Source organism: Hippopotamus amphibius, unplaced genomic scaffold (assembly GCF_030028045.1).
Source record: "Hippopotamus amphibius kiboko isolate mHipAmp2 unplaced genomic scaffold, mHipAmp2.hap2 H_1, whole genome shotgun sequence".
NCBI lineage: Eukaryota > Metazoa > Chordata > Mammalia > Artiodactyla > Hippopotamidae > Hippopotamus > Hippopotamus amphibius.
Window position 1 is genome coordinate 479,504 of NW_026648280.1, and position 22,523 is coordinate 502,026.

Consider the following 22,523-nt stretch of genomic DNA (forward strand, 5'->3'; position numbering starts at 1 on the left):
TTTGCTCTACTTTCCCTGAACTCTGTGGGCCATAGGCCATATGCAATTTCCAAGTAATTTTTAATCCTTTGACAACTAACTGTACTATTTCTGCCACAAATGCAGGCCCATTGTCTGACCCTATGGTAATCGGGATTCCAAATCAGGGAATGATCTCCCTTAGAAGGTGCCAGGCTACTTCTTGCGCCTTTTCCGTACAGATGGGAAAGGCCTCTGCCGGGGCCAGCCGGCAAAGTCGATCAGGTCCAGCGATGAGCTCAACGCGGCTAAGAAAATTAGAGACAGACACAGAATGGGGTCGAGAGGATCAGCTGCTCACAGGCAACTGATCCTGAACTTTATTTAGTACAAGCTTATATATGATTTTTGTCAAGGAAGAGAAAGAACAAAGGATTCTTGTAAGACATATGTCTGTTTTTCCTCAAGATAAAGCTCAACTCAACAATCTAAAACATCCTGTATCCTGTTTTTGCTTTAGGACAATCGTAAATCTTTATGATTGCATGCATCGCTAAATATATGTGCTTACACAGTACATTCCTAAGGAACAGACGTCAAGGAGACTGTGTACACAGCACGTTTCACAGAAGCAGATGCGTTCTATAAAGCACGTAGCCAGTAGGTCAGGGGTGGCGGGACAGAGAGCTATGCTTGCCTAGGCAAGCCCTTAAAGTAAGGCAGCTCCCAGGGCTATGTCTTAGAGACCAAGGCCCCTTGTTGGGACAACTACGGAAACCAGGACCCCTGTTCAGGGCAGCTCCCCGCAGCTCCCCCTTTTTTATTAAGTCAACAAATGCCACTGCATTTTGTGCCGTGCAGTCCTCACAGTTCCTCAAGCCGTATCCTCAGGAAGATGTACGATATATAAAAATATAAACACACTTGCTAAATTTTTCTATTATTCATAATTCGTGTAAACATCAGCAATCTCTGGGTTAAGAAATTCATAAGAAATTGTAAAATACAGGGTCCACACAAAAGTATAATCAATATCACTATTATGGTAGTAAACACAGTTTTCCACCAGTCAGACTTAAACCAAGACAGTACAGGGGTAAAAAAGGGGGTAGGGGTATCAGACATGGCTTTAACCTGATTTTGCATATCTTTCATAGCAGAGGACACATTTCCTGAAAGATCAGGGATATACACACAACATTCAACTTCCATTACAGCACAGGTTCCCCCTTGGGCCGCAGTTAGTATGTCCAGTGCCATTCTATTTTGAAGCACTGCTTTTCTCCTCTGGGATTGTTCTTCACTCAGGGCCTCAATAGCCTTTTTAGCGTCTATAAGGGCTGCCTGAGTGAAGTTAGTTAAAGCATCAACTCGAGTCATAATGTCTATAGAACCCACGGATGGTACAAATACAGCAGCCAAATAATCATACCAATGAAAAACAGACCTTTCCCATTGTGCCTTTAAGGAGGGCAAATTTGCAGGTTGATGCAATTTATTATACCTAATTCTTCCAGGAGCAAAGACAAACCCTAACGTACAGCGTCCTACCCATCCCACGGGGAGCCATGGCCAAACATTTGGTCCACAGATCCAGCTGGTTCCATTAGGGGCTACCCAACGAATGCCAGGATTGTAAAGCCAATCTGAGCCAGGCCAAATATTAGTATGATTAGGATTATGGGTAACGTCCATTGTGGATATGCACATGGAAGATGACAGAAATCCTACAGGCTTTAATTCAAAGCGCTGTAGAGATCTGTTATTAAAGCCAAATGTATGCTCTTTTTGCTCCCAGCAAATTGTGGCTGAAGTAATCAATTGTCCTTTCTCAGGAGTCATCCACAGATACTCATCCCAAATTTGATAATATTCTCCACTAAAGCGGGTATTTTTCTTAATATTTTTGGATTGATTAATAAATGTTTTGTAAATACCTTCTATAACTTTATAGCTCTGACTAGCATTAAAGGTAACATTATGAGTCTCTTTCATTCCCATGCGAGCATTATCACACCAAGATACATTCATACGATTAAGACTGAGGTGATTCTCTTTCAACTGATTAAGAAAACTGCATAGTTGCGGAAAGTCTCCTCTTTTTAGTGGTGACACCCACCATGGAAGACCGTCCATAACAGAAAGTGGCATGGCTCCGCAAACCCAACAATTGGAAATGTTATACAAGTCAGCGTAAGAATGTGCCCAGGAGATGAAAATGTTGCCTTGCACAGGGTCGACGGTCATACTCAGGATGGTGCTGGTGAGGCCGAATAGAAAGAATGCCATAGATGCCGGGGAATGACCAGTGGTGCGAGCAAGATGTTGAGCTTGACGGGCGAGTTCCTTCAGCTGATCTTGAGTAGGCAATTCATTCCTCACCTGCAGCATCAGCCTCTTCATCTGGTTTACTCACAATCGCCTCTGTCGTCCGTACCAACCTCTCCGGCAACCAGCGCGGCGCTTCGGCATCCTATGGAAACACACAAACGTGCCCTCTTCCCCAAATGAGAGCTGGATCTGGCCCATGCCACTGATTAGTGAGGGCATCTTTCCATTTAACCAAGGGTTTCTTTTGGGTAAAGTCAGGATTCCAAAATCTTTCAGCCGCAGAGCGGCCTTGCATGTCCAATTGTAAAAAATTTAAAACAAAAAGGGCGTGATTAAGATAATTCTGTGGTGTCCAGGGGTATAACTCCCCCTTTTTTATTTTTTGTAACTGAGCCTTTAGCGTTTGATGAGCACGTTCAACTATGCCCTGTCCTTGAGGGCTATAGGGGATCCCAGTCTTGTGAGCAATTCCTAGACGAACACAAAAGTTTTGAAAATATTTTCCGCTATATCCCGGACCATTGTCAGTTCTTATTTCTTTTGGCTGACCCATAACCGCAAAACTTCGTAAACAGTGTGCAATACAGTGTTTACTGGCCTCTCCAGTCTGTAGAGAGGCAAAAATAAAACCAGAAAAGGTGTCTATAGAGACATGAACGAATTTCTGATTGCCAAATTCACCAATATGAGTAACATCCATCTGCCAAATTTGATTGGGCAGAAGTCCTCGGGGGTTAACACCCAAATGTGGGACAGAAATTAATTGAGGGCAAGTACTACATTGTTTAACTATTTGTCACGCGGCTTCATGTGAAATTTTAAACTGCTGGTGCAGACTATTGCCATTTTGATGATGTATTTGATGAGATAAAGGAAGCTAATTGTTCCTGGGACAAATAAACTTGCGTAGCAGAGTCAACTTGTGCATTTCCCAAACTAAGTGGTCCTGGGAGATTGGCGTGTGCTCGAATATGTCCAAAGTAACATTTTTCAGATCGCTTTCTAATAACTTCTTGGATAGCTCTAAATAACTGCTGTATTACGCAATTTGTAGTCCCAATAAAAGGGACTGTTTCTATTATGGATAAAGCTCTAATTATATATTGACTATCAGAAAATAAATTTAGTGGGGAGGTGGTATTTTGTAGCAGAGCCTTATGGACAGCATGAAGCTCAACTTCTTGAGCAGATGCACAACCTGTATCCCAGGCAGTGATTTGGTCATTTATTTTAAATGCTGCAGTTCCATTAGAGGAGCCATCAGTGAAAACAAGGATTGCTCCTGTTAAGGGTATTGAACTAGTATTTTTTGGAAAAAGGAACTGATTTCTAGTGGCAAACTGTAGAAGCTTGTCTGGAGGATAATGGTTATCGAGATGGCCCAAATAATGAGCTAGTGCAATGGCCCAAGTATCGCTAAATTGCATCAACCAGTCCTGTTGTAATTTAGAGAAAGGCACACAAATGAAATGGGGATCTCTCCCAAGGTACTGCTTAGATTCAATTCTACCCATGGCTATAAGGGTGGCTACTAAATCATGATATGGTGTTAGGACACGTGAGGGAGAGACAGAAAGATGAATCCACAGAAGTGGCCCGTCTTGATAAAGGACAGCCGTAGGGGCATGTTCAGTTGGTAAAATAAATAGGCCCCAGTCTAAGTTGTAATCGCAGTAAGCGACTTGCTGTTGAGTAATGGCTAATTCCACCTTAACTAGAGCAGCTCTTCCTTGTTCAGTAAGAGTTCGAGGGGAAGTGGGATCCGAGTTTCCCTTGAGAATGTCAAATAAAGGTTTTAAATCACCTGTAGTAAGTTTAAGATAAGGGCGAATCCAATTAATATCTCCAAGGAGTTTCTGGAAATCATTTAATGTCCGAAGACTGTCTTTACGAATTTCTACCTTTTGTGCTTGGAATGATTCCTTTTCTAAATGGAAGCCAAGATATGCATAAGGAGGAAATCGTTGTACTTTCTCTTGAGCTATTACAAGTCCATATGCTCTCAAATCCGCTTCCATTCTGGCAAATGCTGATAATAAGATCCCTTCACAATTATGAGCTATAAGGATATCATCCATATAATGTATCAAATATACTTGTGGGTAATTTTGTCGGGTGGCCTGCAAGGCTTGTGCTACAAATTTTTGACACAAGGTGGGGCTGTTAGCCATTCCCTGTGGTGAAACACGCCAATGATATCTTTTCATGGGCTCTTTGAAATTTGTTGAAGGAACGCTAAAAGCAAATCTTGGACAATCCTGGGGCGCCAGAGGAATTGTGTAAAAACAATCTTTCAAATCAATAATAATCTTATAAGTATTTTTTGGTATAGCCATGGGTGTGGGCAACCCAGGTTGCAGGGCCCCCATCAACTCCATGGTGGCACTGACTCGCCTAAGATCCTGTAGAAGTCTCCATTTTCCTGATTTTTTCTTAATAACAAATATAGGGGAATTCCACGGAGAAGTGGAAGGAACTATATGGCCATTATCCAGCTGTTCCTGCACCAGCTGTTCAGCAGCCTGAATTTTTTCTGTGCTCAGGGGCCATTGATCAACCCATATCGGTTCATCTGCTTTCCAGGTGATCGGTTCAGCATGGATTACAGGAGAATCAAGAGCCCCTCCTAAAAATATCCTAGTCCTGCTCGAAGTGGCCTTTTGTGGACTTGTACAGGTTCCTGGGTTCCCTGTGCATGAGTCCCTAGACCGTGAGGAGGTAATAATCCTTGGTCCATCACCATTTCACTCACAACTTTACTAGGGCTGTAAATATAAACCCCCATGTGAGACATGACGTCTCGTCCCCACAGATTAACAGGTAAGCCAGGGAGAACATATGGTTGGAATTGTCCTTGATGTCCCTCATCATCTTTCCAGGTTAATAGAGCTGAACTTTGTTCAGGGTTGTTAGCCTGGCCAATTCCTTGGAGCGTAGAGAGGGCAATCTGTTTAGGCCAATTATCAGGCCAATGTTGCTGAGAAATAACCAAAATATCTGCTCCGGTATCCAATATCCCTTTAAATTTCTTGCCCTGTATTTCAAGAATTAATTTGGGTCTCTCCCTGCCAATAGCTTGTAGCCAATAGGCATCAGAGGAGCCAAAACCATGATTTCCCCTTGCATTATTGGACCGACATTCCCCTGCCTGAATAAGAGGGAGCAAAACTATCTGGGCAATTCTATGTCCTGATTGAACAGTTGTTATTCCTTGCGGTGAGTGAGCCATAATTTTTATTTCTCCAGTATAATCGGCATCAATCACCCCAGGTGCCACATGTAACCCTTTCATAGTGGCATTGCTTCTTCCTAAAAGTAAGCCTATAGTTCCCTCGGGTAGAGGACCAAAGACACCAGTTGGTAGGGCCTGCATGCCCATCTCAGGAGTTAGTACTGTGTAGGCGGAGGAACGGAGGTCCAGTCCTGCGCTTCCTGGGGTGGCTCTGAACAATTCCCTAACAGTCCTTCTTTGTTGTTTTGACTCATTCCTGGCAGGGCTGGGCTCTGCATTGCCCCATAACATTGTTTCGGGGCCTGGGGCTGGCCCCTTACCCAGTTTCCCTGCAGCGGTGGCAGGGTTTTTCCATTTATATCTGTCTTAGATTGACAATCTTTAGCCCAGTGTTTTCCCTTTTTACACCTGGGGCACATTCCTGGTTGCTGAGCTACAACTAAAGGACTCCCTTCCTGGGGCTGTCTGGATCGCTGCGGGCATTGAGCAAGTCTATGTCCTAATTGTCCGCAAGCGTAACAACTCCCTGGCGGGCCGGCTACACGGCGTTGGCCCTTAATTTGTCCCTTTTTATTTTGTTGAAATAGTACTTCCTTTACTGATTTTCCTTGTAAGGCTGCAGCAAATGCAATACCTTGCACATAAGAAGGCCCAATATCCGCACAAATTCTGATATAATTGGATAAACCCCCTTTCTTTTTATAGGGTCGTAAAGCAGCTTGACAAGCAGAATTAGCATTTTCAAAAGCTAGTTGTTTAGCAAATATCATCCCAGCTTGTTCATTTCCAATAACTTTCCCCACTGCCTCAAGTAGTCTAGCAACAAAATCTTGATACGGTTCATCTGGCCCCTGACGGATTTTTGATAAATCTTCCATCTTTTTCTCAGAATTAGGGAGCTTTTTCCAGGCTTGTATAGCCGCCGCATTAATTTGGGGATAAGCATTAGGAGGATAATTTAATTGATTATGCATATCTTGGTAGGGTCCTTCCCCAATAAGCATTTCATAAGAAACATTAATGCCTTGCTGACGATTAACATCTGATTAACATCTGCCGTTGCTCGGCATACTCAGATTTCCATAATAAATAATTTCCTCCTGTGAGACAAGCCTTAGCGACCTGTTTCCAATCATTAGGGGGTAAGTATTGACTTCCTAGCCCTTCTACTATGGCCATGGTAAAAGGTGCTGTTGCTCCATACTGAGCACAGGCCACTTTTAACTCCTTTAATTGTTTGAAAGGCAAAGGTTCGTAATGCCTTCGTTGCTGGGCATCCTCGGGTACAGGATACAATGCAGGGAAGCCAGGGAGGCTTTCCCCCTCTTTATTTGCCTGCCGTAAGGCTTGCTGCAAGGGCGAAAAAAGCAGTTTAGAATATCTCGAATTCATCCCGACCGTAGGAGGATGGACAGATTCCTCAAACGGTGGAGGGGGGTTGAGGCCAGCAATAGCTGAAGGTGGGTATGCGGGCGACAAAGGCGGATGTTTGGATTGTTTTTCACTTATATTTTCTGGTAGTCACTGAATAATCTCCTTTAACATTCCCCGTAATTGTCGAAAATCAAAAGCGGAACTATCCGAATTATCTTTTGGGGGCGTTTGTTCTAAGTTCATCATTACCTCCCAAGGAGAGTCCTCATCGTGATAATGGGCGGCTTGATCCTCTAACTCGGCTTGATCAGCGGGGTCTAAACTATCTTCATCAGTAGTTCTTAATTTTATCGGACAGGCAACACCCTCTGGGGCAGCATATACGGGTTCTGGTGGGGCAGTTGGTTTAATACTATCAGGGTCATTTGTCCCAGGCTCTGCATCGGAAAAGGTTCCTCGCATTGCTAATCTCATTTTGTTCTCCTCATGTTCGGGGTCTAAACAGTCCCTGATAAGAGCCCATAAGGAAAAAGCATCTATGGGGATTTTACTAGGTCCATGAATAGAATAATGTTCATGTAATTTTTCCCCTACCCTTTTCCAGGTAGCTAAACTCATGGTACCTTCCTCAGGAAACCATGGGCACACTTCTTCTACAAATGCTAAAAATTTTTCCAACTGAGTTTTGTTAACCTGTATACCTCTAGCTCTTAACATATTTTTTAACATATATACAAACAATTGCCTACTATTACCTTGCCCCATAATTTCTTACTCTCGACTATACTCTCCCTGCCCACACTCACCTAAATAATGAACGGGTACCCTTCTCCTCCGGGCAGCGGCCGACGTCGTTGCTCTCTCGTCAGGTCCCTGTTCGGGCGCCACTTGCCGGGGCCAGCCGGCAAAGTCGATCAGGTCCAGCGATGAGCTCGACGCAGCTAAGAAAATTAAAGAGACAGACACAGAATGGGGTCGAGAGGACCAGCTGCTCACAGGCAACTGATCCTGAACTTTATTTAGTACAAGCTTATATATGATTTTTGTCAAGGAAGAGAAAGAACAAAGGATTCTTGTAAGACATATGTCTGTTTTTCCTCAAGATAAAGCTCAACTCAACAATCTAAAACATCCTGTATCCTGTTTTTGCTTTAGGACAATTGTAAATCTTTATGATTACATGCATTGCTAAATATATGTGCTTACACAGTACATTCCTAAGGAACAGACGTCAAGGAGACTGTGTACACAGCACGTTTCACAGAAGCAGACGCGTTCTATAGAGCACGTAGCCTGTAGGTCAGGGGTGGCGGGACAGAGAGCTATGCTTGCCTAGGCAAGCCCTTAAAGTAAGGCAGCTCCCAGGGCTATGTCTTGGAGACCAAGGCCCCTTGTTAGGGCAACTACGGAAACCAAGACCCCTGTTCAGGGCAGCTCCCCGCAGATCCAAATAAAGTTAAAACAAGTACTTGTTGCTATTTGATTGGAGGGTTTAAGCTTCCTTATTTCTCAGTAAGTCTCCTTCCTCTAAGAGGACATGGCTATTACCATGCCTCCCTCTGTTTTGTTACTTTTTGGCTGGAGCCTTTGGTCAAGTCAGCAAACTTTACCCCGTTTTCTGCAAATGAAACATCTATTGTACTTCACAGACCTAATACCTAACTTAATCAGTTTCAGTCTTTCCCAAAAAAGGTAACCTTAATTGACCAGTTTGGAATTTCCTGGTCATCACCAATGAGGTAATCTGTCACATGGGTTCCTCTACACGAGAAAACGTTCGCATTCCCTTCCCTACCAAAAGATCCTGGCCCCAAACAATCAATCATTCATTCTTCCTTCCCTCCCATCTCGCTCTTGGCTAAGGAGTTCTTTGCCCCACCCTCCTTTCTCTAAAAGCCTTCCATTTTATTCCACTCCCCAGAGTGCCCATCTAGTTGTTTGATGGGATGCAGCCTGAGTCATGAATTGTTGAATAAAGCCAATTAAAACTTACTAGGTTGAATTTTGTTTTATAACAGGAGAGACTAGATGTTTCCAGGACTTAAGAAACATGATGTTGCAGTTAACAGAGATAAAACCTTACCTACAAAGTCCACTTTGGTTGGTCCTTCTCAAAGGAAGCAGAGTCCTGGTGAGACAGGAGGGAAAGGGGCAGGACACAACTGTTAGATAAGTGAAGGGGTGCAGCTGTTAGGACAGAAAAGAATCAGCTGGAACCAGAATGGGCATCATCAGAAAATCTACAAACAGTAAATGCTGGAGAGGGCATGCAGAAAAGAGAACTCTCTTGCACTGTTGGTGGGAATGTAAATTGATACAGCCACTATGGAGAACAGTATGGAGGTTCCTTCAAAAACTAAAAATAGAGCTACCATATGACCCAACAATCCCACTACTGGGCATATACCCAGAGAACACCATAATTCAAAAAGACACATGCACCCCAATGTTCATTGCAGCTCTGTTTACCAGGACATGGAAGCAACCTAAAAGTCCATCAACAGATGAATGTATAAAGATGTGGTATACATATACAATGGACTATTACTCAGCTTTAAAAGGGAACGAAATTGGGACATCTGTAGAGACTGTCACACAGAGTGAACTGAGTTAGAAAGAGAAAAACAAATATTGTATATTAACACATATACGTGGAATATAGAAAAATGGTACAAATCAACCGTTTGCAAGACAGAAATAGAGACACAAGTAGAGAACAAACATGGACACCGAGTGGGGGAGGGGGGAGATGAATTGGGAGATTGGGATTGCCATATATACATTACTAATAAAAAAATATCAAACTGTACACTTTAAATATATGCAGTTTATTGTCTGTTAACTGTATCTCAATAAAAGTTCTTAAAGACAAAAAAAAAAAAAATCAGCTGGAACCGGCTGAAACCAAGGTGGATTCGACAACTGTCCTGTCATTAACCATTGGCTCATTTTACCTTTTCATCATTATACTAAAAAGTCACTCCCCCTTTTTGCCATTACAGTTCCAAGGTGGACCATAAAAGGCCAAAAAGTGGGCAGTGGCCCAATTCCTGGGAAATGCCCACTCTTCCCCAAAATAACAAGACTATTTACTCCTCCCACTCATCAACATATAAAATTATTCAGTCCATAAAAAACAACAATCCCATGCCCTGTGGCCCGCTCTCACTTTCCGAAATGGTCAGCATTCTGCTTTCCCAGCGTATCTCTCTAAATAAACTCACTTCGTTTTTCTTTGGCTCACTTTGAATTCTTTCCTGCAGGAAGCCAAGGACCCTCACTTGGTGGTCAGGCCTACAAACTAAGAACTCCTGCAGGAGTTCCTTCCCTCTCCCGTAGCACTGGGAATGCCGAGCTGAGGAGAGAAAGCAAACTTAAAGAGACCCCAGAATCCTGAACCTACTGCTACCCATTTTCAAACTCCAAGAAAGATCTCACTCTCAAAGTACAACTTTGTTTAGTGAGCAATACTGGTTCCCAGGTGTGTAACGGGCCCCTTTTCAATGCCTCAGTCTCCTATTCGGGGATGGAATTAACAAAAGGTAATACAAATAATGACTTTAATAATACTGGCCGAACGCATGCACACACACGCGCGCGCACGCACACACACACACACTCAGGAGTTTCCTTCCCAAACACTATGAGGGACAAAAGATGTTTTATGATTCATTTCCAGGAAATGGAGTCAAGTTTGCTGAGGTGACCAAAGGCTCCCGACAAAAAGTAACAGAACAAAGGGAGGCGTGGTAACAGTCACGTCTTAAAGGAAGTCTAAACCCCCCAATCAAATAGCAACAAAGTATTTTAACCCCATTGGTAGGCGGCGAGGGCAAAGCGTGTGACCCTGTAGTTCTTAGCCAACGAGGAACCGGGGGAGAGATTTGCCAACTAGGGAGAGTGCGGCCTGTCTTGGAGACCGCCCCCTCCCCCCCCACGGCTCGCTGTGCTGTCCTCCGGGCCTCCGTGTCCTTTCTTTGGTAATCGGACAGGTGAGCTTATTTCTCAGTTACCAACATGCCGATAACGCCCGCACTGCTTTACACTCGCCCACTGGGGCAGCCTCCCAATCCACAAGCCTGGACGGGTCCGCCCAGCGCCAAGATCCCGGGCCACCCCTCCAGCCCCGCCCCAAGCGAGCCTACCCTGCGGCCACCGGCCAGTGTGCCCAGGAGAAAACGGTCCAAAAGTGGAGGAACATCCACGAACTCGACCAAGGCGCCTAAGGCACCGGTGCAACTCGAAGCGCCCGCGCAACTGGAAGTGCCCGCCTCCCAACGCTGCCTGCGCGCCGCGGTGGCTCCTGGGTGTTGAGGGAGTCTCCGTGTGCGCATGCGCAGGTTCACCAACGTGGTCCGGGAGACCACAATGCAACGGGATCCTGGCCCTGCCCGCCCCGCCGCCGGAGGCGGGGTGTCGGGGCCTCCGTGCACAAAGTCTCTGGAGGAATGAAAGCATCGGCGAGGGACGCACACGCATGCGCGCGGTCGTCCCTAGGGGGCGTGGCTGTGTGCCCGCGGCGGGGTGGGGCGGGGCCGGATGAGGGAAGTCTGCGCAGGCGCATCGAGTACCTCGCCGCCGATTTCTGGAGGGGCGGAAGCGTTTTGGGTTACCTGGTAAGGCTTCTCCCACGCGGGAGGGGGGAGGGGCCTTCTGAGTGTCGGGTGGGGGTGGTTGGTGGAGACGTGTGGGGGCTGATAACGTTTGGTGGACCGTTCCCCTACACACTTGTTTCTCCGTATGGTTGTGGGATTTGCTTCACGCGTTTCTGGAGGTGTTTTGTGGACGACTCTTCTGAGCTCTAGAAAGGGTGTGTGACCAGTCATTTAATTTTTCAGGAGTTTCAGTTTGCTCATGTTTAAAATGGTTTTACCAAACCAGGTTCGTTTGCCTGACGCTGAGACCCTGGCTGAGGCTGAAATCGAGTGGAACCCTGAGGGACCCTACCTGGTGGAAAGGTCCCTCCATGTTCCCCATTTCTTGTTTGTAGCAATAAAGGCTTTAGTCTCCTAGCCCTTCCCAGAGTCCCAAGGAGCAGGCACAGTTACTAATCAGAGAAGGGAGGGAATGCAGAAACAAAGGAAAAGCAGTGGAGCAAGAAGAGTGATATTTTGTAATAACCTATAAGGGAAAAGAATCTGAAAAAAAAAAAATTGGAAATAAAACTGAATTACTGTGCCGTACACCTGAAACTAACACAATAGTATAAATCAAGTATAGTTTAATTTTTAAGTCATTAATTTTTAACTCATCTATTGGCCTTTTTCTAATCTGACCAGCTTTCCCACTCGTGTACTTTTTTTGGTTCCAGGATCCAGTCACATTGCATTAGTTTGTCGTGTTTTCTTAGTTTCCCCCAATTTGATGACAATACATTAGCTATTCTTTGTCTTTCAAGACTGAAACTTTTCGAGGAGCCCAGGCCAGTTATTTTATAGAATGACCTTCAGTGTGGGTAGGGTTGATGTTTTTTCATGATTATATTGACGTTCGTTAACGAAGACCACAGAAGTGTTGTGTCCTCCTGAGTGCATCTTATCACAGACTGTACGATGTCAGCTGGGGGCAATTACTTTGATAACACGGTTGAGGTGATGTCTGACTGGTTTCTCCATTGTAAACTCATTATTTTAGTCCTTGCAATTAATAAGTATCCTGAGAGGAGGCACTCTGAGACTGTAGCAAATATCCCATTTCTCAACAAATTTTCGCCCATAAATTTCATCATCACCATTCTCACCTGCCACAGTGATTACTGTTATGCTTACCTAATATTGAATTTCTCTTCCTCTTACTCCTTATACCTTTATTAATCGGTGTGCTGTAAAGAAAAGCTGTCTCTTCTCCACTTATATACTCAGTTATTTATATCAGAATGAGCTCATGGCTAATTATTTTATTCTGTGGGTTGTAAGCCAATACTATAATTATTTGTTTTGCCAAGTTGTCCCTGATTTAGCCATTGGGAGCACTGTCAAGTTGGCTCCTGTGTGTTTTTGGCATACCCTATTAGTTTATGAGCACTTCCTTACTTTCTGTGACAGGATGTCCAGGCATATCTTGTACTTTCCCTGACCCAGCCCTAGAATCTCTATTTCTCCATGGAATCTTGGGTTTGTTTTGTTTTGTTTTAGGGAATGGTACTTAGAAACCAAGATGTGGCACCTGAATGTGGTCAATACTGCTTCGGTGTTCTTTCTAGGCCTTATTAGGGGACAGATAGACTATCCTATCCTACTGTATATATTCATACTCACATACAGCTATGTTTTTATATCTTGATTACATATATTGAAACCAGTGCAATCACAAATACCTTCAATTCCAGCACACCACTGCAAAGTTCATTCTAGATTTCCACTTTTCTGTATTTAAACTCTGTTCTGTGATAGGAGGAAAATATGTCTCCCACTGACCACAATATATTTACTTACTTGCTTAGTTCCAGAATGCACAGAGTATCAGAATTGCTAACACACAGCTATCCTTATTTGGGGAATGTGGGAAGCCTTCTTTTTGTCTTAGCTGAGGATATACAGACCAAATAGAGTGTCCACATCATCTCAGGGAGTTGACACCATTGTAATGGCTTGGTCTTCCTATCTGAGAAAAAGGGGTATCCTTGTGTTTGTTCAAGTCTACTTTGTGTCTTTCAAGAGTTTTTCAGAAGATTGTCATATAGGTTTTGCACATTTTTTCTTAAATGTATCCCTAAGTATTGTATCTTCTTTGTTGTCACTGGAAATGGGTTTTTTCCCTACTATTATGTCCTCTATTATTTGTGTTTACATCAGATGTTTATTCCTCTATATTAATTTTTCACCTTGTTGCTTTACTGGATTCTTCTTTTGTTTTCATCTGTTCTCGTTGTCCTACTAAATCCCATTTTGCTGATGAGAAATGATGTCAAGCACTTCTTCCCATGCTTATTAACTATGCTGATAAGTCTTTTGAACATTATTTAAATTTTCCTGTGTGTCAGGAGCTGCAAAGTAGACCCAGTCTCTCTTATCACTCCTTTCTCCTTTCCCAGCTCTGCATCTCAGGAATCCACCCTTGTCAGGGAGAGACATTTAGACAGAGAGGAACAGCTGCCTCAGCCCTGATGGAGCATGAAGGTAATACCCGTAAAGCACTCAGAACAGTAATTGTGGCTATGATAGCCATTATTATCAACGACCATTTTGAGGAACAGATGTGGAGACATCGCAGCAGGATCTCTCAACACTTGGAGAACCAGTAGTGCTCATAAAAAGGTGTTGGGAGTGGGCACTGCTCTGTTTTGATGTTTTATAGGGTGGGTAGATAAGAGGAAATGACACAGATTTGAGGCTTTTTTTTTTTTTTTTTTTTTGATAGTTCCTTCCTCCTCCTCAGCTCTGCATTCACAGGTTCTTCAAGAGAGAAGTGCCACGAAGGGCGGCATGACCGCTAGACTTCTGGAAGGCACATCACAGGTGAGTAGTGATTTTTTTTTTTTTCCTGCAGTGAGTCCCTGGAGATAAAGGTTAACCCTAACCCTAAAGAATAAAATCATCCAGTAAAATGGAGATCCTCGTGAATACTGCAGAGTATCAAGCCCCAAGCGTTAATCCCACATCCAGGGACAAATTTAAAAATAAGTGAGATTTTTCTTTTTTCCTTGCTAGTTGGAGAACAGCTTCCATTTCACATGCACACAAATTTAAACAATTATGTTTTCCAGTAGTTTAGTAAATTATGAAATGCACTTACAAAAAGAGAAATCCATAATCCCACAACCAGCTTTTTAAAAAAAGAAAAAAACTTGGGTGTACAGTTTTCACATTTCATTATACTTACATTTAAATTTCACCATTAAATACATAAGTATATGCTGGCCTTATGTTCAGATTTTTCTTTGAAATGTAAAAATAAATGGACAGATGGCTTGAAGGATGTGATGTATTAAACATTATAGAACACATTAAACGAAAATCTAGAAGGTGGTAAATTTCTGCCCAAGTGAACTCTATAGGGACAGGAAGACATATGTAAAGCTTTGGGTTGCACTTGGAGGAAAAACCCATTCAGGACTGAATTGAGGTCCTGGGTTGATGACAGTCTCCTCTTGTCTTCAGACTTTAAACAAACTAAGGAGTCTTTGTCGGTCCACGAAAACCATCGAATTGTACAAGATCCCTATTTGTCAGGAGAAACAGTAGCAACAGGATAGATTAAGGAATTGGCTGATACCAGTTAGGATGTGGGAGCTGGTGTGAAGTGAGCAGGGCTATCTGGAGGCTGGAAATCCAGTTGGATGTTGCAGCTCAAGGCCAGGATCTGTTGATTAAAACCACAGGCTGGAAACTCGGTCTAGAGGCAGAATGGTTTGTGCTTTCCTCAAAAATCCTTGTTTTCCAAACAAGTTCCTGATATACTTTCCTCAGACAGGGCCCACAACCAGTTTTAACAATTTGGTTGATAATAGAGGATAATTCTTCTCACCTAAAGAGTTGGTTTTCACTGTCTATACATTTGCACATGTATTTGGCTAAGCACAAACAAAAAACAAAACAACAACAACAACAAAAAGGAAACAAAAACAAACAAAAAAACCCTGGGTCATACAGTACCTACCACAACACCTATGCACTACATGCTTTTTTTCAGCCAAGACTTTGCCCTTCTCCCTCAGGCCTTATGAGTAAGAAAGTGTTTGCCATTTCAGCGACCAGTGACATTCCGAGATGTGGCCATCAACTTCTCCCAAGAAGAGTGGGGATTCCTGGACCCTGCTCAGAGAGAACTGTACACAGCTGTGATGTCGGAGACTTACCAGAACCTGGTCTGGCTGGGTAAGTGCGTCCAGCCCTTAGTTCAGCATCTGTTTGCTACTTTATCTTCCTCCTTCTATTGGAAATCTCTGGGGGACTACACTGGCCTTTACTTCATTTCTTTGTTCTATGTCCCACGAAGAATAAGTTAGAAATGGACAACTTTCTCTTTCCCATCCTTCAGAAAACCTTTAAACTTCTTCTGGCCATTGTTCTTTGTTTGTTTGTTTTGTTTTGTCTTTGGGGGGCTGCACTGTGTGGCTTGCGGGATCTTAGTTCCCCACCCAGGGATTGAACCCGTGCCCCCTCCATGGAAGCGTGGAGCCCTAACCACTAGACTGCCAGGGAAGTCCCTGGCCATTCTTATAAGGACTTTTATCCTGATTCCTGTGATAGTGGCTGAATTCTTCTTGGATAATGACAACATGGCCAACTGCCATTTCTTTTTCTTTCCAAAGGCATTTCCATTTCTGTGCCCAATGTTGCTTCCCTACTGGAGCAAGGCACCCAGCCCTGGGTGATGAGGGCAGAGGAGGCAAGGTCTCCACGGGCAGGTGAGTCAGGAAGCCAGCAGAGAGAAGGCTGAATGCACAAAAGGCCAGCTGCTCCTCGAGGTGACCGCAGTTTTAAGGTGTTTGGACATCTCCCATAAGAAGGCCTTTGATTTTTGCTCCCCAGCAGAACCAACTTTCATCCTCATTCACTACGCTACTCTCATATCTTTTAAAATAATTACCTGCAGCTATCAAATGTAAATTTCTGATCAGCTTTCCACCTTTACTCTTGGATTCTTTTTCACCACCTCATCCTTCATTTCATAAGGCTTTCTCAGAAACATTCCTCAAAACTACTGTTTTCTTTATCTATGCAAAACATTCTCACTCTGTCCTCTGATTATATGAGTAAATATATCCATCCAAGAGCTAGTCCATTAACAAACATATTCAGTCCCTAATTCTGGCCAAAAATGGGAGTTTTCTGAGAGAATAGAACCCATCAAGGAATTTACTGTTCAATAAGAGGAATTAAGAGATGTTCTTAGGCACATGAAAAGATGCTCTACATGGCTAATTATTAGAGAAATGTAAATCAAAACTACAATGCAGTATCACCTCACACCATTCAGAATGGCCATCATTTAAAAGTCTACAAATAACAAATGCTGGAGAGGATGTAGAGAAAAGGGAACCCTCCTACACTGTTGGTAGGAATGTAAATTGGTGCAGCCACTATGGAAAACAGTATGGAGGTTCCTTAAAAAACTAAAAATAGAGCTACCATATGATCCTGCCATCCCACTTCTGGGCAAATACCTGGAGAAAGCCATAATTTGAAAAGATATATATACCACATTGTTCACTGCAGCACTGTTTACAATAGCCAAGACGTGGAAGCAACCTAAATGTCCATCAACAGATGAATGGAGAAAGAAGATGTATATATATATATATATATATATATATACACACACACACACAATGGACTATTACTCAGCCATAAAAAAGAATGAAATAATATTTGCAGCAACATGGATGTACCTAGAGATTATCATACTGAGTGAAGTAAGTCAGGCAGAGAAAAACAAATATCATATGATATCACTTACATGCGGAGTCTTAAAAAAAGTTACAAATGAACCTACTTACAAAACAGAAAGAGAGTCACAGATGTAGAAAACAAACATGGTTGTCAAAGGGCAAGGTGGGGGAGAATAAGGGTATGGGATTAATAGATACACACTACTATATATAATATAAGCAATAAGGACCTACTGAATAGCGCGGGGAACTATATCCAATATCTTGTAGTAACCTATAATGGAAAATAATTTTTTTAAAGAATATAGATATATTTATAACTGAATCACTTTGCTATACACCTGAAACTAACACAATATTGTAAATCAACTATACTCCAATAAAAGAGAGAGATGTTCTTAGATACCCTTGGCAAAGTAGGAGCCAAGATTGGAGAATTTCAAACAGGGTGACTACTGCACACACACTGGAGTCGCTAAGGATTAACACATTCATGGTGGATGGTGTGGGGTCTGACCACTTGTGTGTGCAGCTCACCTGTACTGTCTAGACCCGGGTGCACCTCTCGCATCTCATGGAAGATTGCCACTGGGCCCACCCCACCTGAGAACTGATGGTGTGGACAGTACCCAGCTGGTGTGGGCAGTCTGGGCCACTGTGAGCTCTTGATGTCTGTTTTAGTCTGCTTGAGCTGCTATAGCAGACATACTACAGACCAGGTGGCTTAGACAACAGACCTTTACTTCACAGTTCTGGAGGTGGAAAGTGCAAGATGAAGGCATGGGCAGATTTGGTGTCTGGTAAGGGCCCACTTACCAGAGATGACCACCTTCTCACTGTGCCCTCACACAGTGGAAGGAATCTCTTTTATGAGGGTGCTAATCCCATTCGTGAGAGATCAACTTAGATAGATACTTTAATGAAATAGATATTTATTAATAAACTATACTTTAATTTTTTAAATTTAAAAGTTAAAAAAATGCCTTTCAAATTAAAAATAATAATAATATACGGTGGTCATGGTTGTACAACAGTAGAATCTATGTAATACTACTGAATTGTACGCTCAAAATTGGTTAAGATGTTAAATTTTATGTCTTGTGTATTTTTCCACAATAAAAAATTTTTAATAAAATACAAGTAAGAATGAGAATAAATTGGTTATGTATTTGTTGCTAGCTTTTTCTCTCAGTAGAGAACAATACTAGAGCCTTTTTCTAAGGATAGATTCTCAAGAGTGGGAATGTATACATTTATTTATATTAATGTATTTATACATTTGTTTTCAGAGTGCGAGTCCATACAGAAGAGCAAGGAATTGTCCGTAAGGAAGAGGATAAAAGAAGAAACGTACCAACATGAAACAGTGAGGGAAAAAACGAGCGGCGCATGTAGAGTGTACGAAAAAACCTCCCGCACCAGGACGCGCCACATCACCCATCAGAAAACCCTAAAGGAAGAGAAAAGCTGCCAGTGCCGCGAGTGTGGGAAGTCCTTCCGCCGCCGCTCCACGCTGGTCCAGCACCAGCGCATCCACACGGGAGAGCGACCCTATCAGTGCGGCGAGTGCGGCAAAACCTTCCACCAGCGTGCCCACCTCACCCAGCACCAGCGCATCCACACCGGGGAGAAGCCCTACGCCTGCGGGCAGTGCACACGCACCTTCAGCCAGATGGCCCACCTCTCCCAGCATCAGATCACCCACAGCAGAGAGAAGATCCACGCATGCGGTGAGTGCGGGAAGGCCTTCAGCCGCCCGTCGGCCCTCGCGGACCACCAGAGAATCCACAGCGGAGAGAAGCCCTTCGCGTGTCAGGTGTGCGGCAGAGCCTTCACCCAGAGCGCCCAGCTCATCAGGCACCGCAAGATCCACTCCGGAGAAAAGCCCTACGCGTGCAGCGAGTGTGCCAAGTCCTTCATCCGCCTCTCCTCCCTGATCGAGCATCAGAGAGGTCACAGCGGGGAGAAACCCTACCAGTGTGAGCACTGCCAGAAGGCCTTCTGCCGCCTGGTGCAGCTAACCCAGCACCGCAGGATTCACACTGGCGAGAAGCCCTACGCGTGCAAGGAATGTGGCCGGGCCTTTACCTGTAGGTCCCATTTCGTGGTTCACAGGAGGAGTCACACGGGAGAGAGACCCTACCAATGTCAGGCGTGCGGGAAGACCTTTAGTAGCAATTCTTCGCTGGTGACGCACGACAGGACGCACAGTGGAGTGAAGCCCTTCGGCTGCCACACGTGTGGGAAGGCCTTCAACACGTCCTCCTCGCTCTGTCAGCATAAGAGAATTCATACCGGCGAAAAGCCCTTCAGTTGCCAGGACTGCGGGAAGTCCTTCAGGTGCAGGTCACACCTTACTCGACATCAGCGAATTCACACGGAAGAATATTGACCAAAGCCAACCGGACTTGAAAATGTTACTATTCCGGTTACGTAAGCATCAGTCACGGTCTTGGGAACAAGCAGCCTCAGTTGGCTCTGACTCCCTTAGAAAAGCAGTTTCTTCTCAAGGTCTTAAGAGCTCGTTGAAAAATAGATAACCAAAAAGGACCTACGGACCTACTGTACAGTGCAGGGAACAATACTCAATATTTTGTGATAACCTATAAGGGAAAAGAAGCTGAAAGAGAATATATATATATACACACACACACACGTACACACACATGTAAAACTGAATCACTTGCTGAATACCTGAAACTAACACAACTGTAAATCAACTATGCTTCAGCACAAAATAAATTTTAAAAAAAGCTCACTGAATGGATGGGATAGCAACAAACCCACTGCTGAAAATGGAGAGGAATCAAAGCAAGTTACAGGCAGAACCTGAAACCATTACCTTGAGACCTGGAGAACTCTAGCCTTCCACTTCTACACAAATCCTACTCTGCTGCCTTCACTAACCCATGGCAGTGCTGCACAAATGAAACTTTACTGGCCCTCAGTCTCTGTCACCTCACGTTTAATGCCCCTGAAGCCAAGTTTACAATGCGGGTGTCCTGACAGCCAAAGACGAGGCAAAGAGATCACCTCTTGGCTTTTGCTTCTGTGCTTTCGGTATGCTACACCAAGTTCAAATGCAATGGAGAACTCCCCTCAAATGGGGGGGGGGGGTGGCGGGCAGGGCTCGGATGCTGCACAACATGAAAAAACAAGCAGCTACAACTTAATGCTTCACGTCCTAAAAACGGTGCCCAGATGTGGTCCCACATTTAGCTTTGAATTACCCAACCAGCGTCCTTTCCTGAATTTTCTTCCACACTTCCTACAGCTGCTGTATTTTAAAGATCTCATCACTGTGTCTATCACCTTTGAACAAGAGTCGAGAGGCAGACAAAAAGGAACAGCGCTAGGATGGATATAAGGGGTATCACAGATAGACATCAGGGGATATTCCTAAACTGAGCACACAGGACTTTTTTCTCCATTTTTCTATTCAACGTATATACAAAAGCATTTATAAAATGCATGCGCCAGTTTAGAGAAGAAAAGTAAATACCCATATACTCACCAGTCAGCCAGGTTGGAGGATGTCACCAGCAACTTAGAATCCACGGAATGTCCTCGAAACATGATTTCTTTTCCACCCTCAGTGCCTCAGGGTAGCAGTTTACAAAGTCACGTTACAATTCTTTGGCTTTTCCTTATTGTTTTATCACCTGTGGATATAGCCCTAAATGAAGTGTCTGTTTTCTCCTGGTTGTGAACTTTAAATAAAGAATCACACTGAACTCTTCTTGGATCTTAAACTGACCTTGAGATCCGTGTATACGTTAAATGAGGTTCCCCTTTTCCACAGTGTAACCACACCATACAAACACACCAACACTTGGTTGATGAACACTTGGGTGGGTGGTTTCTAAGTTTTTGCCATTGCAAAAAACGTCCATGTAGAATCTTCTCCATGTCTTTTGGCCCATTTACAAGACTCTCTCCAGAGGAGAAGTGTAGCTGTGGACTTCTGGGTTTTGCACACATTGACTAAGAATTTTTCCAGGTCTTTGTACCACTGTGTGAGCTGTATTAATCCATAGCAAAGATTTCCACAGTGGAAATAGTTCATAAAGCTGGATACATTCTAACAAAACTGTATGGCCTCAGATGAGGGTAAACAAGGCCTCAGTGAGACCCAATACTCACACTTTGTGGTTTGGTGCAAACATTCCTTGTCTTCAGATACTTCTCAGGCATTGCTTTAGGTGCCATTAAGATAGATAAACCCAGCTTTATTAATTTACAACTTGATATACTTCACCCTAATGTTTTCATGCAAGTTAAGGATTTTTCAATAAAATGATGAAAAAAAAAAAGAAGATAAACCGGGGCTTCCCTGGTGGTCCAGTGGTTAAGACTTTGCCTCCCAATGCATAGGGTGTGGGTTTGATCCCTGGTCTGGGAGTAAGATCCAACATGCTTTCAGCCAAAAAACCAAAACAAAACAGAAGCAATATTGTAAACAAATTCAATAAAGACTTTTAAAATGTTCCACATCAATAAAAAGTCTTTTAAAAAATAATAAAACCATGACTATCTCATTTTCCTGGAGTATCAAGTGGGACCCCATCTGCACTGGACACAATCTCAGTAGAGACTTTATAGGAACTGTTGTTTTATGTGAAATATAATTTCTAGTTCTTAGGGACGGGAAAGACGTTATCTGAGATCCCAGGATTATTTTAACACATATGCTTTGTTTTGTGTCGATTTGCATATCATATCCCTTGAAATGTGAGACAACTAGTATGACTTATTTCTCCCTGTCTTTGCCAAATGCTGTGATTTTTAAATTTTATTATTAATTAATTTATTTATTTATTTTTGGCTGCATTGGGTCTTTGTTTCAGTGCTTGGGCTTCTCACTGTGGTGGCTTCTCTTATGGTGGAGCACAGGCTCTAGGCGCACAAGCTTCAGTAGTTGTGGCACAGGCTCAGTACTTATGGTGCACGGGCTTAGTTGCTCCATGGCATGTGGGATCTTCCAGGACCAGGGATCAATCCCGTGTCCCCTGCACTGGCAGGCAGATTCTTAATCACTGTGCCACCAGGGAAGTTCCTGTGATTTTTAAAGTATGTAAAAATTACAAGGACCTACTGCAGAGCACAGCGAACTATATTCAATATCCTGTAATAAAACATAATGGAAAAGAATATGAAAAAGAAAAAAAATATATATATATATATATCTGGATCACTTTGCTGTACACCAGAAACGAACATATTGTAAATCAACTATACTTAAATAAATTTTAAAAATAAAATATTTAAAAATTACTACTAAGATCAGTTGCCCTT

The 22,523-nt window shown here is 43.3% G+C and overlaps 3 protein-coding genes across 8 annotated transcripts; 1 reads left to right on the forward strand and 2 right to left on the reverse strand.

Annotated features, from left to right (window-relative positions):
* Positions 1-298: 298 nt before the first annotated feature.
* LOC130842983 (endogenous retrovirus group PABLB member 1 Env polyprotein-like) lies at positions 299-11,195 on the reverse strand. 4 transcript variants are annotated; one of them, XM_057719643.1, is made up of 4 exons: positions 11,041-11,195; positions 8,979-9,023; positions 7,702-7,836; positions 299-2,431 (listed from the first exon to the last, which is right to left on the reverse strand). In XM_057719643.1, exon 4 carries the CDS (start codon positions 2,359-2,361, stop codon positions 886-888), a length of 1,476 nt encoding a protein of 491 aa, XP_057575626.1. In that variant the 5' UTR covers positions 2,362-2,431; positions 7,702-7,836; positions 8,979-9,023; positions 11,041-11,195; the 3' UTR covers positions 299-885. The 4 variants fall into 4 exon arrangements, with proteins under 4 accessions (XP_057575626.1, XP_057575625.1, XP_057575623.1 ...); XM_057719642.1 differs by having other exon boundaries at positions 299-2,760; XM_057719640.1 differs by having other exon boundaries at positions 299-2,896.
* LOC130842975 (endogenous retrovirus group K member 113 Gag polyprotein-like) lies at positions 4,554-7,681 on the reverse strand. Its single transcript, XM_057719618.1, is given in 2 exon segments — positions 4,554-6,567; positions 6,569-7,681. Coding segments are annotated over 2 exon segments (1,983 nt in total). The 5' UTR covers positions 7,661-7,681; the 3' UTR covers positions 4,554-5,676.
* Positions 11,196-11,293: 98 nt separating the features above from the next.
* LOC130842978 (zinc finger protein OZF-like) lies at positions 11,294-21,887 on the forward strand. Of its 3 annotated transcripts, none has more exons than XM_057719628.1 (6): positions 11,294-11,511; positions 13,929-14,013; positions 14,255-14,352; positions 15,585-15,711; positions 16,149-16,244; positions 18,518-21,887. In XM_057719628.1, exons 1-6 carry the CDS (start codon positions 11,344-11,346, stop codon positions 19,618-19,620), a joined length of 1,677 nt encoding a protein of 558 aa, XP_057575611.1. In that variant the 5' UTR covers positions 11,294-11,343; the 3' UTR covers positions 19,621-21,887. The 3 variants fall into 3 exon arrangements, with proteins under 3 accessions (XP_057575611.1, XP_057575612.1, XP_057575613.1); XM_057719629.1 differs by having other exon boundaries at positions 14,273-14,352; XM_057719630.1 differs by having other exon boundaries at positions 11,475-11,511; positions 14,287-14,352.
* Positions 21,888-22,523: the final 636 nt, after the last annotated feature.

Excerpts from the sequence above, each read along its gene's own strand:
- LOC130842983 (XM_057719641.1), bottom strand. The coding sequence starts at position 2,361 with ATGAAGAGGCTGATGCTGCAGGTGAGGAATGAATTGCCTACTCAAGAT.
- LOC130842978 (XM_057719628.1), top strand. The coding sequence starts at position 11,344 with ATGAAAGCATCGGCGAGGGACGCACACGCATGCGCGCGGTCGTCCCTA. Across the intron at positions 15,712-16,148 it reads CCAGAACCTGGTCTGGCTGG|GCATTTCCATTTCTGTGCCC; the intron begins GTAAGTGCGTCC and ends TTCTTTCCAAAG. Across the intron at positions 16,245-18,517 it reads GGCAAGGTCTCCACGGGCAG|AGTGCGAGTCCATACAGAAG; the intron begins GTGAGTCAGGAA and ends ATTTGTTTTCAG.